This window comes from Dipodomys merriami, unplaced genomic scaffold (assembly GCF_024711535.1).
Source record: "Dipodomys merriami isolate MVZ:Mamm:240054 unplaced genomic scaffold, mDipMer1.0.p SCAF_36, whole genome shotgun sequence".
Taxonomy (NCBI): Eukaryota; Metazoa; Chordata; class Mammalia; order Rodentia; family Heteromyidae; genus Dipodomys; species Dipodomys merriami.
Window position 1 is genome coordinate 9,859,863 of NW_027205159.1, and position 15,478 is coordinate 9,875,340.

Below are 15,478 nucleotides of genomic sequence, written 5' to 3' on the forward strand. Positions count from 1 at the left end.
TGGCAACACTTCATCATAACAGACAAGCCATGTATGGTTGTAATCGCAGCTTCCTGGGAGGCATTGGTAGGAGCATTGTAGTCCAAAGATAGCCCTGGTCACAATAAAGCAAAACCCTATCTGAAAAATAAATAAGGCAGAGAAGGGTTTCAGGTGTGGCCAGAGTGGTAAAATGCCTCTCTGCAAGTACAAACCCCTGAGTTCATACCCAGGTACCACTAAAAATAGTGTTAGTTGAAAAATACTGGTCTTTTGGTCCTTGTTCTCCATTCACATTTACAAGGTTTGTTACATCGTTCTGTAGATTACGTTGAGGACCTAATATTGTGTTATATGGAATTTTCAGATAATGACAAAGAGTGTGTTATTGTTTGGGAAAAGAAGCCAACAGTTGAAGAGAAGGCAAAAGCAGATACATTGAAGCTTCCACCTACATTTTTTTGTGGTGTATGCAGTGATACTGATGAGGACAATGGACATGGGGAAGACTTTGAATCAGAGCTTCAAAAAGTTCAGGAAGCTCAGGTAAGAATTGGGTTAGCAAGTTGATTAAAAGATCTAGAGGCAAACTATTTGTGGATTGGGATGCTCAAAATAGAACATCAAATCTCCCAACAGTGTTACAGATTTAAGGCGGCACCAGTCAAAACTCCCATCAGGATTCTTTGTACTTAAACCAACTTATTCTAAAATTTCCATGGAAAGTTAAAATTATACTGGTTGTTATCAGTGAACACTAACATATCACTCAAAATTTGAAGTTCAAATGCATATTGATTATGGTCAAATTATGTTTATTACAGTCAGGTGGATGTTTATTCTGTGAATGAAAATGCTTTTTAGAATGTTTAGTAAACCAACCTTACATGTCTGCAATAAGCCTTAATTGATGTTTTAGTTTGATTTATATAAATTTTTTAAATGTCACTGGAGGAAAGAGAAGACACAATAAGTTGGAAAGCTTTCCATCTTCGGTTTAACATCCACAGTGCAAAACATTTCAAGACGTCTTGCAAAAATAGTTTCACAAGGTAGAAGTTTTAGCAAAGATGTGTGTCAGTAAAACACAATAAAGTAAGGGAAACAGGAAAGGAAAAGAGAAACATTGCCTGCTTCCTACACAGGACATGGGAATTTAGACTGAAAATAGTTGTTACCTGGGATATTCACTCTGAGCTGGAGAACAATATGTGGTCTTGGAGTTTAGCAATCTCTTAATCATTACAGAGAATGTGTTGGTGGGCCTACACCATGTTTATTATTGTGTTAATCGTGGATATTAATCTAGGTCCACCCAAAACACAGGGAAAATAGGTGAGTTTCAGAACATCCTTTTGTCAGACATATCTTCCCATTTTCTGTCTCTATCCATTGGTGGAGAGTTTGCAGCTCTTAACATCTCAAAGGAAAAGAAGATATAGATATAGCCATTTTTGTGTCGTGGAAAGCCTAACATCTAAAAGGAGATGATGGTGCCAGTTGACGTAATTGCTCAGATTTTTTAAATCAGAGCAATTGATTTTCAGTTTTTACTTGAAATTTTCTATTTTCCTTCATCTCATTTCTGAGTATAGTCTTTAAAAATATTGATTACTTTAGCCGGGTTTGATTGCTTGTAGCAGTAATCCTAGCTATTCAGGAGTGAGTTCTGAGGGTTCCAGTATGAAGCTGGCTGGAGCAGGAAAATATTTAATACTATTATCTCCAGTTAACCAGGAAAATAAAGGCCTAAAGTGGAGCTGTAGCTGAAGTGGTAGAGTGCCCACGTCCTAAGTTCAAGCCATGATTGTTAGGGAAAAAGGACAGACTCCAAAGGAGAGAAGTATGAAAACATAACTGACCTCAACAGACCAGATCAACTTAGTGCAAGTTGAAGAGGGACACCAGGATGACCTGGGCATGGTCTGGAGACCCGAGGGGTAATGGGGGGAAAGGGGTTGGAGGGACTTTAAGTAGGGTTGTGGGTCGGGTAAGGCTGCAGGTAGCTAGAGTTCAAGGTGTTTCCAGACATGCCTTGTTTTATACTTACCTGGTTCTGGGAACCTACTATGCATACTTAATGCACAGGTTAATGGTTTAGCCAGGAATTCAGGTGAAGACACCTGGGGGATGGTGTGGGGGAATGTGCTTTTCACTTTTAGATTTAAGATTCTGGGCTGGAGAATTTTGGGAAGGCCACTGGAGGGAGGGTAGTCAGTAAGCCATGCCATGGGAACAACATTTGAGATGTGAGAGCATAGCAGATTCCCATCCAGGACTGGCACAGAAATAATTACTTTTCTTTCCCTATCACCTTACCTATATGTTGCTTCATTAGAACTTTTAGACTTGTAGTCAAGGTTATTGGTCAGTTTCTGTCTTGAGCTTTCATGTACTGTGTATTACGTGGACAGGGAAATAGTTTCCTGTGCTGCTTTTTTTCTTTTTTTTTTTTTTAAATTTAATTTTATTTTATTTGTGAACATACTGTACAGAGGAGTTACAATTACATGGGCAGGATAATGCGTACATTTCTTACCAAGCATTGCAGCCTCCTCCTGTGTTTACCCTTCACATCCCTTCCCAGCCTCTCCCCTCCCCCCCAATCTGTGCTGCTTTTTCTAAAAGTGATTGTGTCATAATGAAGCAGGTGAAGTTACTCCTCCCAGTGAAGGGACTTTCAAGCATCCAGTGCTGGTGCCAGAGCACGAACCATATTCCCTCCCCCACCCCCACCCCCACCCCCACCCCCACCCACCCCCCGTTGCTGGCATGTGGGTTGAGAGCAGACTAGGTGCTTTTTGTGTGAGACACTTGTCAGCAATGGTAATAGTACTTATATACTAGAGGGTTGAATGAAGTAAACGTTACCACTTCCTAGTAACTATGTCCCCGGCAAAGGCCATTTTGACAAAATGTAAGCTTATGGCAGAGCAGGTAGCTATCTGGATCAGTAACAAAAAGTCCATGAGGTAATTTTGAAATTACACACCTGGCCTGTAATTGATGTCATCCCTGCCTGACTGTTGACTTTCTGATTAATGACTTCTTGGCGGGGGGGCATGCACACACACTTTGTGTGTGTCTGTATATGTATGTAACCAGTTTACATAAAAACCAGGGTTTCTCTGAACTACTTTATGGCACTTGCCTGATGCAGGTTGTTGCCAGTAAACTTTATCCTTTCTAAAGTGGTCTTGATCTTAGCTGGTCTGTATACAAAATTTCAGCTGAAAGGAGACTGTCACATGGTTTAGGCAGAAAAAGAGTTTATTGGAGGAAGAGCATACTGCCTCCTGCACTAGATGGAGAGGAGTACGAGGGATGCAGGGAAAGGGAAAGAAAAGGGGAGAGGGCAAGGCTGCAAGGGGGCCAGGCAGAACTGATGATGGAGATTGATATACAGGGAGAAGGCAGGGAGGAAGTGTGGCCCCAGTTAAAACCTCAGAGCCTGGAGGACCTCCACTGCCCCCAAGTATGCCAGTTACCTGGATTACGAATGCTGGGTAGAGGCTTCTAGGGAAGGGGCCATTTTTCTCCTGGGCAGACCTAACAGTCTGCTGCTGTAACATTGTGTTTCTTCTTAAGTGATTGGTAATTCTCACCAGTGGAACTGTGTAAGTCTTGAGTTCTTTTAGAATTTTTAAAGTACAATAAGTAGATGGTTGTAATAGAGTACTATAATTTGTGACTCTGAAGGAATTGTCAAAACAATGTTTTTATAATCCTTTATTAGTCTTTTGTATAAGCTTAGTACTGAAATATCCCATTCTTTTCTGCTGTTTACTGATTTTATCTGATTAAAGGTTTAACAGTTCTTTCTCTGTGGGAGAGGGTAATAGGGCTTGAACTCAGCACCATGTTTTTGTTAGGCTGGTGCTCTACCACTTGAGCCATGCCTACAATCTTACTTTTTACCAGTTGTCTTTCAGATGGAATATACTGGCACAGATCACCAATGCCTGACAATGATTCGACTCCCCCTTACTCTTGCTCTTTCCCTCATTGAAATAGGTTTTGTCATTGATTTTGTTATTAATCTGTGTTGATTTTTCTCCCAGTTTAAGTTTTATTGATTTCTTCTCCCTACTATTTCCTTTTTGCCTTTGCTCCCCTCCTTCCAGTTTCTATTCCTTTTTCCCTTTCTTCCCCTCCCCCCCCATCCACCTTTTCTTTTCACAGTACTGGGGTTGGAACACAGCTTAGTGTTTATTAGGCAGATACTGTACCACTTGAGTCATATCCAGCCCCTTTTGGCTTTGGTAATTTTTGAGGTAAAGTCTTGCTCGGGGCAGATCAAGTTCCTTGTCATAAAATGGTTATTGATCAATTCTAACTTTCCCAGGATCAAGGTGATTGCAAAGTGACTGCAGAGGAAATAGCTTAGACCAGAGGCATACAAAATGGAGGCCATGGTGCCAGGCTTTCTCCTACTTTGAGATAATCTGTGGGCCTAGCAAAAGCAAGGGTTTTTTTTTTGTTGTTGTTGTTGTTGTTGTTTTGCACTTTTTACATTTTCAGGCTTAGTTTGTGTCTTGAGTGCTTTTTTTTACTCTTTCCCAGCGTCCCATTTTTTTCTTCCTGATGAGTTTGGACTCTGCTTGCTCTCCCCTTTCTGTCTCTCTCTTGCTTTGTATTTCTTAAATTCAGGGTTTCTCACTTTGGCTCAGCTTTTTCCCTCCTGGCTGGTGCTCCACCACTTGAGCAACTCCTCCAGTTCTGACTTTTTGCTAGTTAATTTCATATAAGAGTCTTAACATAATAATTTAGGCCATTTATGTTAGGTTTGAATATTGCTAAAAACATGTAAAATAATTCATAATGAACACTGGATATGAATCAATGTGTCTGTCTTAAATATAACATTACTTGATGTCTGTCTGTTTGAGATAATCAGACTTTTAAAGGTGGATTCTAACCTCACTTGAAAACAAATTTTGAGGTGCCATAAAGAAGCAAAATATATTAATCATAATTGTTAGCATACTTAATGGTTTTATTCCATTTCTGGAATATTAATTTTGGGCTTAGCTGTAATATTTTCAGAAAATTACACATTTAGATAATTACCAAAAGGGATATGAAGAATGCCTAGTAGTTACAATTTTAGAGCACTCTTAACCTTAAATTCTTTAGACAATCATAATGACAGTGGAATTACTTCATTGGTATTGCAGCTAAAAAAGGGTCAGGATGGCAAGTCATTCTAAAATCTGTCTACTCACCACAGTAAATAGATTTATCTGTTCAGATGTTATATACTCATGAACAGACTATTGTAGTAGAAGTGTTTTGATCAATTTTGAGTACTTGTGATCCAACAGCTATGACAGCAGTCTTAAAATCTGTCCTCAAGCTTGTACTTTAGATTGTTGTTTTCTCATCTGGCTAAAAAAGTTGGCTTTTTTTTTCTTTAATTTTTTATTGGTACCATTGGTAATTCTAGTTCATTAATCTACTAAACACCCAGGCTTGAAATACAGGATAGGGAAAAAAGTTCCCACCATGGATTCCACCACCAAATTGTCTCTCTGGTCTTGATACTCCTAAGTACATCTACTTTGAGGCTTCCTAGAGTTTCTGTGTATGTTTCAGCACAAGTATCTAGTTGTAGGTTTGGGAGTAGATAAGGTGAAGTATAGTAATCATTCAAAGTCTGAATCCTCAGTTTTCTTAAAAAAATTTTGTGTGTGTGTGTGTTGGTACTGGTGTTTAAACTCAGGGTCCCATGCTTGCTATGTTGCTTTGTGGCTGATTCACACCTCTAGTCCTGTTTTTCACTTGTGGGTAAGGCTCTTCCTATCCAGGCCTGAGTCTTGAACCATCTACTTTAAAAGGCTCATTATTGCTGATAGTGCTGCTGCTTCTAGCTTTCTAGATGAAGAGGTAGTCTTTTCTACCCAGGCTGGCCTGGCACTGTGATCCTTCCATTCGTAGCCATCAGTGTAGCTTAAGATGTCATGTACTCTCCACCGTACTCAGTTCTAGGTTAGAGGAGTCTCTAGAACTTTTCTGCCCAGGCTGGCCTTAAACCATGATCTTCCTGTTCTTAGCTCCCTAAATAGCTAATATTAAAGGTCTGAGTTACCAGTACCTGATTTACGTCTTTGTTTGTTTTTTGAAATAGGTTCTACAGCCCTTTTTGTAGATCATTATTAAATGACATAATATTTTGTTCTTTGCAGAAATCCCAGAGTGAGGAAATAACTGACATAGCTGATAATGTGTACACAGGTGGAACTGAAGTGACTGCACCATTTTTGTGTAAGTCTGAAGAACCTGATTCCGCCATCAAACTTACTAGCTTACCACCTGCTTCTTCTGGGACTGCCAATAAGCCTGTAGATTTATCTACTGCAAAGGAAACTGATCTAAAACCTACAAGTGAAGGTAAAACTGATATGTTTATATCATACATTGGATGAGGTATGTCTGTCTGTTTGAGATATCAGACTTTTAAAGGTGGATTCTAAACTCACTTGAAAACAAATTTTGAGGTGCCATAAAGAAGCAAAATATATTAATCATAATTGCTAGCATACTTTGTTGTCAAAGACAGTCAACATTTTTAACTGTTAGATTTGTGATGGCAGGAATATAAAACATTGGGATTCTGACCTATATCTGAGCAAATTTGGTTACACAGTAATTTTTTGTGTGTATGGTTTTTACTTGACAACTGTTTGAAATTTACTTATTATATCACCACTCAAGTATAGTTTTTTTTAGTTATTTGTGAGAGTCAGTATACTAGAGGTTTAAAAATTTTGTGTCTTTTCAATGCCTCAAAGCTTATTTTAACTCTTCAATTATAGTAAATAATATTTAGAATTACTGTTTCTGAAGTGTAGGAAGTATCTTTAAATTGTATTGCTTAATACCACTATATTGTGTACATTATTTTTCAGAAGTCCTAAACTTCTGAAAGTTTAGACCCTTTATAGACTTTAATATGCTAGAAGAGGAAAGTATCTTTAAATCTGTACTTACATTAATTTTTAAGTAGAGAATTTGAAAGACAGTGGTAAAATTCAGACAAGACTCCCTACATGTGATGGCCTAGTTTAAATGGTATATTTGGTTTTATAAGCTTATATATAGTATGGAACACTAAATCTTTTTACAGAGATGTTTCCTAAGATCTTGCCTCTGATTATTTGTTTTAGGGAATAAGGTTTGGTTTAAAATGGGATCTACATACGTCTATCCCATTTTTGTATAGATTACTCCTCATTGCTATTTGTCATGCTTTTGGCATTACAGTATTTTGAGGAGGAGTAGTTTCTGTCAAAGTAATGTTTCTTAAAATTTCAGAATTGGATGTGTTTTGTCACTTAACCAGAATATAGATGCTACCCTTCATCACCCTGTAGTATAGAAAAGTCCTCCTTTTCTTTTTGGTTCTGGATAAAGCTTTGATGTTCAATATATCTTAATTATTGTGAATTGAAATTTGTAGACATAGTAAATTCTTTTTCTTTTGCCAGTGGAAAGCAAAACAGTTTCATTTGGATTTGGAAATAGTACAGGGCTGTCATTTGCGGACTTGGCTTCCAGTAATTCTGGGGATTTTGCTTTTGGTTCTAAAGGTAAGATCTGGAGGAAAAATTTTAATGATCATTTTAGAAATCAAGTGCAACTGATAGGAGTCCTTTTTACAGTGTTTTGACTATAAGCAAAATGCCACTTCATTAGTTTTTTAATAATGAAGTGCTTCTATATCCTGTTACTAAAAAATATAACTATAGGAATTGTCTCATAATTTAATGTGGAATACTAAATTATGTGATAGTCCATTCCATCCTGAATTGCAGATCTACTTTTGAGTTTCAGAGTAACCTTGATTTGGTAGCTTTGTTCTTTTAGCTATATCTACTTGTAGTCTGATTTGCTAATATTTTAAGATTTTTGAATATACATTGTTTTATTAAAGTAATGATACAACTGATACATCTTCTTGATCAATGGTGCTTCTACTTTTAATCCATTTTGGATTACACTTATTTAAGAAGAAATATAGAAATAGGAGCTGGGAAGGTGGCTCAGTGGTAGAGCACTTGTCTTGCATGCATGAGGCCCTGGGTTCGATTCCTCAGCACCACATAAGCAAAAAGAAAAAAGCCGGAAGTGGCACTGTGGCTCAAGTGGTAGAGTGCTAGCCTTGAGCTGAAGAGCTGAGGGACAGCACCCAGGCCCAGAGTTCAGGCCCCACGACAGGACCCAAAAAGTAAAAAAAAAAAAAAAAAAAAAAAAAGAAAAGAAAGAAATATAGAAATAATCATTGTTTTCTTGTTTCAAGTGTAGAAGCATAAAGCTGTTTGTTATATATTCTCATAGTATTTTTTTTTGCAATGTTAGGTTTTTATTTTATTTTTTTAATTTTTTTATTGTATAGAAACCATACAGAGGGTTACAGTTACATGAGTGAGGCAATGAGTACACTTCCTCTTGAACATTGTTACCCCCTCCATTGTTTTCTCATAGTATTTTTTTGTACCAGTACTGAGCTTAGACTCCGAGCATTATGCTGTTGCTTATCGCTCAAAGCTGGTGCTTTGTCACTTAAGCCATAGCTCCACTTCTGGGTTTTGGTGGTTAATTGGAAAAGTCTCATGGACGGACTTTTCAGCCTGGGCAGTCTTCAAACCATTTAAATTCCTGTTGCTGTCACATATTTACAAGGTTTTTTTTTTTTTTTTTCTTTTGGGTGCTGGTCTGACGGCTTGAACACAGGGCCTGGGCACTGTTCCTGAGCTTTTCTGCTCAAGGCTAGTGCTCCACCATGTGAGCCATAACTATTGCTTTTTGGTAGTTAATTGGAGATAGGAGTCTTCATGGACTTTCTGGCCCAGCTGGCTTTTAATTGTGATCCTTAGATTACAACCTCCTTGGTAGCTAGCATTACAGACATAAGCCACTGGCACCTGGCTTCATATTTACAAGTTTTACAGTTCTTGCTACTTATGGTAACAAATTAAACATTAAGAAATAACTTTTAAGTGTTACGCCATGGTATAGTTGATGGTTTCACTTATATCAAGTTTTTTATTTTTGCTTTAACTTTCACAATACCTTGTGATCAAAGGTAGTAAATGAACAGATACAGACAACAACAGTTATGTGTTTATTTGGTTTAAAAAAATGCCAAAGGAAAACTGCTGTGCTTATTGTTCCTGTGAGTATCCCAATTACTATATCAGACTTATACACTAAAGTATGAAGTCCAAAAGACTCAACTATTACAGGGAGTTGTGTTAGGCTTTTGTGTTATTCTGCCCAAATTCTTGACATAAGCAACTTAAGGGAGCAAGGACTTATTTTATCTCATAGTCTCATAAGATCTTGTCTGTAATAATGGTGGGGAAGGGCATGATAAAGCAAAACAGTTTAATTTACATTATGGTGGACAGGCAGACAGAAGGAGCTAGAACAAGATATAGTTGCCAAAACATCCCATGGCCTCATTTCTCTATCAAGGCCTCATCTTCAGTCTCTTACCACCTCCTTATAAATGCCACCATAGTATGACTCCTTGAAGGGATTAATCCTTTTGTTCACTAGATCAGAGCTCTTGTGATCTAATTGTCCATCAACTAGCCACACTCATAGGTATACTTTTTACTAATCTAAGTATCTCTTAATTCAATCAAATTGATAATCAAAATTAACCAGTGCGGCAGGTGCCTTGCCTTAACAATCTTTACCCATTGCAGTCTCTCCTCAGCACCACTTTTCTTTACTAGGGAGATTATTCACCAAGCTCTTTTTTTTGGGGGGGGGGCGGTTATGGGGCCTGAACTCTGGCCTGGGCGCTGCCCCTTAGCTCTTCAGCTCAAGGCTAGCGCTCTACCACTTGAGCCACAGCACCACTTCTGGCCTTTTCTGCTTATGTAGTGCTGAGGAATCAAACCCAGGGCCTCTCTTGCATGAGAGGCAAGCACTCTTCCACTGAACCACCTTCAGAGTCCTCACCAAGCTCTTTTAAATTTACTTGTTTTTTTTGTTTTGTTCTTCAGGTTCATTAGGGACTTTTGAAGATATACTTAGCCGTTCAGTGAAGCAGCTTTTGATTTGATTACTTCTCAGTTTTGTTTGTACATTTTTGTAGCTTTGATTGATTTTCTCTGGATTTGTTGTATGGTAAATACTCATAGATTGCATTTGCTAAAAAAAAATATTCATAGATTGAATTTTATAAGTCCTTTTGAATTTTATAAATCCTTTTCAATTTTGCTCCTATATATAGGAGTTAAAATTGACACAATTCCACTTTGAATGTTGAAAGTTATCTAAGACCATAGATTCCATCCTTAAATACTCTAATTTATTCAACAGATAAAAATTTCCAGTGGGCAAATACTGGAGCAACTGTGTTCGGAACACAGACAAGAGGGAAAGGTATTGAAGATGAGGATGGTAGTGATGAAGAAGTTGTTCATAACGAAGACATCCATTTTGAGCCAATAGTCTCACTACCAGAGGTATTGTTAAGTATTGAAAATTGCATTAAAACGCTTATTTTCAGGTTGGAGTTTAAAATGTGCTCTGGCTTATGTTTATTGTCTGCATTTCTTTCTGAATATTTATAATTTGAAATGGAAGCCCTATTTGTTTATTTTTGGGTCTGGTCGTGGGGCCTGAACTCTGGGCCTGGGCACTGTCCTCAGCTCTTCAGCTCAAGGCTAGCGCTCTACCACTTGAGCCACAGCACCACTTCCGGCTTTTTTTTCTTTTTGCTTATGTGGTGCTGAGGAATCGAACCCAGGGCCTCATGCATGCAAGGCAAGCACTCTACCACTGAGCCACCTTCCCAGCCCTGGAAGCCCTATTTGTAAGATTCCAGCCTTAATTATATATTACTTTAAATGTGTTTGTGTTTGATGCTGGGAGTTAAACCTAGGACTTTGTGCATGTTATGCCTGCATTCTACACAGCTGCACCCTTAACCTTGTCTTGAAGGTGTTTTTTTTTTTTTTTTTTTTTTTGTCGGCCATGGGGCTTGAACTCTGGGCCTGGATGCTGTCCCTCAGCTCTTCAGCTCAAGGCGAGCACTCTACCACTTGAGCTTCAGCGCCACTTCCGGTTTTCTGGTGGTTTATTGGAGATAGGTGTCTCACGGTCTCTCCTGCCCAGGCTGGCTTTGAACCGCGATCCTCAGATCTCAGCCTCCTGAATAGCTAGGATTACAGGCGTGAGCCACCAGCGCCCGGCTTGTGTTTTTTTGTTTTTGTTTTTGTTTTTGTTTTTTTGTTTGTTTTTTTGGGCTGTTCCTCGGGCTTAATCCAGGGCTTGGGGGCTGTCTCTGGCTCAAGGCTAGTGTTGTACTAACTGAGCCACAGCTCTACTTCTGGCTTTTTTTGGTGGTTAATTGGAGGTAAGAATCTCATGGATTTTCTTTTCTTATTTTTTTTTTTTTTTTTTTTTGTCCGGTCGTGGGGCCTGAACTCTGGGCCTGGGTGCTGTCCCTCAGCTCTTCAGCTTAAGGTTAGCACTCTACCACTTGAGCCACAGCGCCACTTCCGGCTTTTTTTTTTTTTTTTTTTTTTTTTTTTTGCTTATGTGGTGCTGAGGAATTGAACCCAGGGCCTCATGCATGCAAGGCAAGCGCTCTACCACTGAGCCACCTTCCCAGCCCTCTCATGGATTTTCTTACCCAGGCTAGTTTTGAACCATGATTCTCAGATCTCTGCCTCCTGAATAGCTAGGATTAAATATGTGAGCCACCAGTGCCTGGCAGAAGAAACATTTTTATATCCTGTTAGGATATGTTTTGTTTGTATAATATAATTCTGAGGCCATAAGTCAATTTGCAAAATTCCTAGGCAAGGAAAATTATCCTTTTAAAATTTTAATTTATAGTTGATATTTCACTTTGAGAATCAGTACTAGACCAGTTAGAGTAACTTGAGTTGTAATCCTAGCTACTGAGGAAACAGAGATTGAGAGAATAATACTAATAGAGTATTACTGACAAAAAGTTGGCCTGACCCAATCTTAGCTGCAAGCCTACATAATGGCACACACACTGGTGATTCCAGCTTCCGAAGGGTTCATAGGTAGGATTTAGTTTGAGGTTGGCGTTTGACAAGTATTTGAGAACCTAGCTGAAAAACAATGCAAAAAAATTAACAATGTGCTTTTAGGGGTGTGGTTGAAGTGGTAAGATTACCTCCCTAGAAAATGTAGGTTCCAAATTCCAGTACTGTCAAAGGCAAAACAAAAAAATGAACCACTACTTTTGAAGCCTCATCTAACCTGGAAAGGAGGCAGGCAAAATATACTTACTACATAATAAAAACAAATACTTAATGACAAAGCAGAGCTTAACTGCTTCAACCAAATCAACTATATTTCTAGTTCTGGGATAATCTCCTACAATACTATACAACTTGTTAGCTTTATTATAAAGAAAATAGGTTAAAAATATGGGATTTGAATATTATAAATACCAATTTATAGGTAATCCTATTGGTTTTCATAGGTAGAAGTCAAATCTGGAGAAGAAGATGAAGAAATTTTATTTAAAGAAAGAGCCAAACTTTATAGGTGGGATAGAGATGTTATTCAATGGAAAGAACGTGGCGTAGGAGACATAAAGATTCTTTGGCATACAATGAAGAATTATTACCGGATCCTGATGAGAAGAGACCAAGTCTTTAAAGTGTGTGCAAACCATTTTATTACCAAAACAATGGAATTAAAACCTTTAAATGTTTCAAATAATGCTTTAGTTTGGACTGCTTCAGATTATGCTGGTGAGTTTCTACTCTCAAATGTTATTTTCTTATTTCTTTTCGTTTTTTTTTTTTTTGTCAGTTATGGGGCCTGAACTCTGTGCCTGGGAGCTGTCCCAGCTCTTCAGCTCAAGGCTAGTGCTCTACCAGTTGAGCCATAAGGCCCTTCTGGCTTTTTCTGCTTATGTGGTGTTAAGGAATTAAACCCAGAGCCTCAAGCAAGGCAAGCACTCTACCACTGAGCCAACTTCCCCCGCCCCTTTCATTTCTTTTCTTTTGAAGTTTTCTAAAATCTTTTACAAAAACATTATAAATGATTTTGATATTAAGGTTGTTTTTCTTTCAATAGATGGAGAAGCAAAAATAGAACAGCTTGCAGTGAGATTTAAAACAAAAGAAATGGCTGAGTGCTTTAAGAAAAAGTTTGAAGAATGTCAACAGAATTTATTGAAACTTCAGAAAGGACAAGTATCACTGGCAGCAGAGTTATCAAAGGAGACCAATCCTGTGGTATTTTTTGATGTTTGTGTGGATGGTGAACCTCTAGGCCGTATAACCATGGAATTATTTTCAAACATTGTTCCTCTAACTGCTGAGAACTTCAGAGCACTGTGCACTGGAGAGAAGGGCTTTGGTTTCAAGAATTCCATTTTTCACAGAGTAATTCCAGATTTTGTTTGCCAAGTAAGTATAAACTATGTATCACAGTTTTAAAGCCTGAAAGAGTTACACTAAATTGGCAAATTTCACTGTTTCTTCTTGATCTCATTCTGGCCTTTAAAAAAAAAATTTCTTTAGCTTTCTTATCAAACACTTAGCATTGGTACTCAACTATATCCTTTGTTAAAACTGGAAGGATTCACATTTCTAATAATTGAAGGTTGCTAGAGACTGGGTCTTTTTATTTTTTACCTTTAGAAAACAAATATTTTAGTTACCAAATTGTATTTGTACAAAAAATTCAGATGTTTGGAATTTATCCCATAGTGATGCTTTTTTTTGTGTATAAATATTTTACTATGGATTCTTATTACTTGAAATCTTCTTTTTTTTTTCCCCACCAGGGGGGAGATATCACCAAACATGATGGAACTGGAGGAAAGTCCATTTATGGAGATAAATTTGAAGATGAAAACTTTGACGTGAAACACACTGGTCCTGGCTTACTTTCCATGGCTAATAGAGGCCGGGATACCAATAATTCTCAATTTTTTATAACACTGAAGAAAGCAGAACATTTGGACTTTAAGCATGTAGTATTTGGGTTTGTTAAAGATGGCATGGATGTTGTAAAAAAGATCGAATCGTTTGGTTCTCCCAAAGGGTCTGTTAGTGGAAGAATTAGTATCACAGAATGTGGACAGCTATAAAAAAAATCATTGCTTTTCATAGTAAATTTTATCTGTATAAGCAGTTGAATTGAAGCTTAACTGTTAAAAAAATATGGTAATTATGTTCAGCTTTTGAAAATGGACGTTTCCAGTGTATAAATGTAAAATTGCAGCTTATAGCTGTTGTCACTTTTTAATGTGTTATAATTGACCTTGCATGGTGTGAAATAAAAGTTCAAACACTGGTGTATTTCAGGTGTACTTGTGTTTATGTACTCCTGACACAATTGTATTAAAACGGATAATACTAATCTTGTTAAAAGCAATAGACCTTCCCAGACTATTGAAGAAATATGATATATGCAATTTTAATTCCTTTTTAAGATACTGGGACTTCCTGCATGAATATACCTACCATTTGAATAAAGGGACCATAACTCGGATAATTTTATTTTAGATCTGAAATATATTTGGTAATCTTAACTATTGGTGTGCTCATTTGTGCATAGAGACTCATTTATAAATGGGTAGAGTCACAGAAGGTAGAGAGTTAACCAAAGTGCTCTTCTGTAATCTTTATGCCTCCTGTATAGGTACAAATTAACTTTTAAATAGAATTTCCTCTTTTCTTAAAACATGTAGCTTCCTGTGCTCTCTTGAAGGTATTGATTTTTACATTTTAATTTTTTTGTTTTATATTTTACTGTCATCTGTCTCTACTACCTCAGAAACTTCAGCTTGGTTCTGATAACAGAACTGAATTTTTCCCTAGTTATTGTGATAAAGTATGAATATTTTTACAAGGTCTATACCACATTCTTTGGTTAAAAGATTTGCATTATATTAGATTGTTGCAGTACCTTTTTCTGGTGAATTTTGTAGCAAAAATAAAGTGATAATTGATAACAACTATGATATTTTAAAAAAATATTTGTGCATCTAGTCTGTTCATTCTAGTAGTACTATGCATAAAGTAAGGAGGACAGTTAAAAGAAGGTCACTAAACATTGACCACATAATTTTCACGTTTGATAAACCCCAAAAATGTATTTGGAAATGACTGTGTCAAAAGTTAGGCAAATTAAAGAGGATATTCTCATTGGCATTCCCAATGTAGAAGTGCAAAGAATCTAGACAGCACAAAAATTTCTATATTGCAATCATGGGTATCGACTCCCTTTTATTCTTTCCAGTGAAAATAGCTCATTTTGTGTAGTGAGGAAAGCCAATGAGGATAATTCCTTTTTAATGCTGATTTGAAAATAGAGTTTAGTGAGTTATCTGTTCAACTACCAGTGAGACAGTATAATGTGTGGTCTGTGCAACTAGTGATGGAATACCTTTGGTAAATCATCTTAGCCACAAAGCCTAGATTCCTGAAGTAACTACTCCCAAACGTATCTGTGGAACTACTTGAACCTCAGAGAATGGTGG

At 37.4% G+C, this 15,478-nt stretch overlaps 1 protein-coding gene across 3 annotated transcripts in view; it reads left to right on the top strand.

Annotated features, from left to right (window-relative positions):
• Positions 1-14,294, top strand: part of Rgpd4 (RANBP2 like and GRIP domain containing 4) — a 61,699-nt gene extending 47,405 nt beyond the window's left edge. For all 3 annotated transcript variants that reach the window (XM_069988647.1, XM_069988650.1, XM_069988649.1), the window contains 7 exons: positions 347-525; positions 6,165-6,369; positions 7,467-7,568; positions 10,315-10,460; positions 12,461-12,734; positions 13,063-13,397; positions 13,778-14,294. In XM_069988647.1, coding sequence (XP_069844748.1) covers positions 347-525; positions 6,165-6,369; positions 7,467-7,568; positions 10,315-10,460; positions 12,461-12,734; positions 13,063-13,397; positions 13,778-14,083 — 1,547 coding nt within the window. In that variant the 3' untranslated portion in view covers positions 14,084-14,294. The remainder of the gene's footprint in view (positions 1-346; positions 526-6,164; positions 6,370-7,466; positions 7,569-10,314; positions 10,461-12,460; positions 12,735-13,062; positions 13,398-13,777) is intronic.
• The last annotated feature ends 1,184 nt before the right edge of the window (positions 14,295-15,478 follow it).